The 4,201-nt window shown below is 39.0% G+C and overlaps 1 protein-coding gene across 1 annotated transcript in view; it reads right to left on the bottom strand.

Moving 5' to 3' along the window:
* LOC101852553 (sodium-dependent noradrenaline transporter) overlaps positions 1-4,201 on the bottom strand; it is a gene marked incomplete at its 5' end in the record, with an annotated part of 24,324 nt that overhangs the window by 18,029 nt on the left and 2,094 nt on the right. The window contains 3 exon segments of the mRNA XM_035970622.1: positions 395-500; positions 2,012-2,245; positions 3,811-3,945. Of these exon segments, the coding sequence (XP_035826515.1) occupies positions 395-500; positions 2,012-2,245; positions 3,811-3,945 (475 nt within the window).

Consider the following 4,201-nt stretch of genomic DNA (forward strand, 5'->3'; position numbering starts at 1 on the left):
TAATAATAATAATAATAATAATAATAATAATAATAATAATATTAATAATAATAATAATGATAACAAAAAACACCACTTTGTTAGTTATTGTAGCTGATATTGGGACCCAATTGATGTTCCTTAAAATAGGGGTGATATGGCAGTTCTTCCTGTATTATCATACGTTGATGATGGTGGTGGTGGTGGTGGTGGTGATGATGATGATGATGATGATGATGATGATGATGATGATGATGATGATGATGAGGAGGAGGAGGAGGAGGAGGAGGAGGAAGATGATGATGATGAGGAGGAGGAGGAGGAAGACGAATTCTGATACTGGAAGAAGACGAATCTTATGAACAAACAAAAACATTCGCTCCTAGCCAAAGAAAAACATCTTATAGTTACTCACTCAAAAAACTCCATTGTGGATGAGATTGACGTTTTCACGTCGTATGTGCGGTTGGCAGGCCTGGTGCTCGGAGGCTGTGTGGACAGCAGTTGGCTGCTCATCAAACCTGAGGACGTGACGTACATGCGCACGATTGTGTAATTTTGTATCGTACTAATCAACTTTTTGGGAGCTACACCATGCAATACTATATTACGTTATACTTTTCGTTAGGGGTGGGTGGAAGGGGGGTTGGGGGTGGGGTGGAGCTTATCACGTATAGCATAGGACTTAAACCCAATGTCCCTCTGGTATATCCTACGTTTGTACCACCACAGTACGCCTATGACAAAAAAAATGGTTTTCAATTGAAGGGTTAAAAGAAAGATAAAACGGGTGTTTTTACAAGCTGAAATTTGTGTGGGTATCAATTTTATAAGCCTGACTTCTTTTGTGGCATATTTTCACAACAAATACCATGTGCATGCTGTTCATTAACTCAAAATGTCATTTCTGTTTGACCGGTGGTTTATTGTTGCTGTTAGCGAAATAGAACGTCAAACACTAGTAGTTTAACATCAGTTTAGCGATAAATGCAGTTATAAGTCTAGAAACTCTTAAAATTGATACCCGCATGAATTCCAGTTTGTAATAACACTCTTTTTTTCTTTTGAATACTTTAAAGTCTATCTATGCATGTCACAGTAAAAAACAAAACGAATGGACACATAAACCTTCAAAGACATTAAAGATATTGGACAAAGAAGATGATTTCTGAAATAATTAATATTTAGTCAACTAATCTTTAAGGAGAATATCCTTAGGAAGAAGTATAATATTTTAACTCTCTTGTTTATTTATTTATCTTTTTTGCTACGACAATTTTAGACAGGACTGAATGGCCACCATGAAATGTCGCATACTTTTAAAATGTTGTTAATCATAAATTAATTAAAGGCTTTCTGAAGAAAGTTAATTGCATTTAATGTATCTGAATCTGACGCAAGATAAATTAACTAAAATGAACTTGTCCTGTTAGACGAAAACAATCTCTTACAACCCGCACCACCAATACATGTAATTTCCTTTCCTTCGTTTCTGGAACTGGAAACAATATTGTATGGCATACAATGAAACATATTTTTCTTTAAAAAGTGGTGACACGTTGACAAATTTGATCCAAACGGGGAATTTTGAAATTTCAATTAAACTGGGGTCCAAAATCTTGGCCATCTTTTTGAAACATTAAAATTAATCTTCTCGTCTCTGCCTACAGATTAGTGTCTTGCAAAAGGGCAGTGTGATACACATTCAATACAGAATAAGCCCTTAACTGCATCTACTAAGGCGTAAACCTATTACGTAATCGTATAACATGCACAAACCCGCACAAACAAACAAACAAACAAACAAACAAACAAACAAACAAACACATGCACATAGTGCAACATCGTAAAAGGCGTGATCCTTCCACTACTTGGCATCAAAGAGGAGGACTTTTTCAGAGAAGAGACTGGATTAAAAACGACGACAACACATACACGTAGTAAAGACCAAAAAAAAAAAAGAACTTACAACGACAGATAAGGAGAAGACTTTGGATAGCTGCAGCCAGATTGTGGACGAAAACTCACCTACCTGTCAAGTCCGAACTCATGACGTCATCGACTAAACTGCTGTTGTCTTCAGAGACAGTGGCGTTGATGTCCCACGTGATCTGCCAGCAGTTCTCGCTGTTGAAGTCGTTAAAGCAGGAAGTCCAGGGCAGTTTGGAGGTGAAGGAAGAGAAGAGGTAGAAGAAACTCCAGCCGATGATTATGTTGTAGTAGAAGGCTACGATATAAGCCATGAAGCACGACGCCATTCCGATACCTTTGTAGAGGTGAAGGGAGGGGGAGGGGGTAGAGACGGTAAATGAGGTGGGTCGAGAAGGAAGGGAGGAGAAGGACAGGGAAGAGGATGGGAGGAGGAACGGAGGCCAGGGGAGGAGGAGGGGAGGAGAAGGGGAGGAGGAGAGAGGAGGAGGCAGGAGTGGGAGGAAGAAGGGGTGGGAGGAGGGGGGGGAGGAAATGAAATGGAGGTGGGATGTGGTGGGGGAAAGAAGAGAAATAGAAATTACAGAGTATTTCCCAAGATTTTTTTTGCAGGATCTTAATGGTATCGATTAGTCATTTAAGTGTACAATTATACTATGGCCAGTCAGATTTACCTGACCAATTCCTCAACACCAAATGATGCACAGAGCTAAAAACAGCATGTAAAGTCAACAGACATATCTTAAATATTGTCAGTTGTCAGCCCCCCCCCCCTCCTCCCCGGTTGAAACATCACACGAAGGGCTGCATTTACATTTAGTTCCTTATTCATATAGAGTAGTTTGCTGATATGTATATATAAGCACAACATTGCATCTTTAGACCAGGAAAAAAATCATTGTACAACAGAAAGTCAGACAATAACGGTACATTCCATTGAAACCTTAAATTGCTGGTAAAATATAACTGACTTCTCTTGTGGCATATTTTCATAATGAATACCATGGGCATGCTGTTCATTAATGCTTCACAGTCGATTTGTACAATAGGTAAAACGCTTGCTTGTTTTGTCAGCGAATATATTTCAGTTCCTTTTAGAGATTGCTGGGTTAAAGATTTCGGCAAAATCCTCAACTTACACCATTTCTGATCTTACGATACGTTGCAAATACACTCAAAGTCTTTGGAAAGGTATGGATTTTACTCTTCTCTCAACACTGTGGCATTTTAAGAGGCGAGGCCTGAGAAGGCCGAGATAAGCAAACAGAGAGCCCTGAAAACATTCTAAAACAACCAAGTTCAACACCACCCCACTGGAGATTTGAACAAAAGGTAATTCGCATCATGGCCTAAAGTGATACCAACTGATTGGATTTTTTTACTTTCTAAAACTGCGTAACAAAACATAAATATTTTTGGTAAAAATAAACGTGAGTCCTTCATTGAAAACCTTCTTGAAATACTGCACTCATCCGGGGTCTATACCCAAAGTGGCATCACATTGGGTCGTTGTTCGCCAAGAATGTCTTTGACTAACTTTAAGAAAGGAGAGTCTAAATAATAGTATACAGTCAAACCTGCTCAAACAGTCACATGTATTAGACAATTACCTATACAAACAGTCACTTCTCATTTCCTCCCTTACGTGCCTTCTTCTCATTATGACAACGACTCTCTTTAAGGAAGTCCACTGTCTAAGAAAATCACTTTTCTCGCCGGTAAATGGCAGTGTGGCCGTCTTCGACTATTTCAGCTATACTTTGAATGTTGCTGTTGACTCTTTCAAGTCTTCAATTACCTCAAAACATTGGAGACGAAGGTGCGTTTACCTCATTCTTTTCTCTAATTACTTTTAAACATTGGAGACCTTGGTACTCTCACCTTGTTTCAATCTCTAATTACCTTTAAACATAGGAGACATTTTCTCCCACACGGCCACTGGTCCATTCCTGTGGAACTGTCCCAGACACATCTCCATGAAGAAGATTGGCATGGCTCCGAAGATGAGGGTAGTGAAGTATGGAATGAGGAACGCCCCTAAAAGAAGTCAAATTGTGGATATGATAGCGTTATGACAGAAACTAATTTTCACAATTCGTAAATTTTAATGCTTTATCATGGGTAAAGCTTCAACGTTACATGAAAATTGGATTACAGATTTCTCAGTTATGTCAGCGCAATTTCCCCCTTTATCACGAGCAGGTTAGTGCACGTTCAAAGAGACATTATCAGTAAAGAGTTTATACACCTTGATACTGTGTCAGCATCTTATGTTCTCATCCGATCCTCTACC

This window comes from Aplysia californica, unplaced genomic scaffold (genome assembly GCF_000002075.1).
Source record: "Aplysia californica isolate F4 #8 unplaced genomic scaffold, AplCal3.0 scaffold00295, whole genome shotgun sequence".
Taxonomy (NCBI): domain Eukaryota; kingdom Metazoa; phylum Mollusca; class Gastropoda; order Aplysiida; family Aplysiidae; genus Aplysia; species Aplysia californica.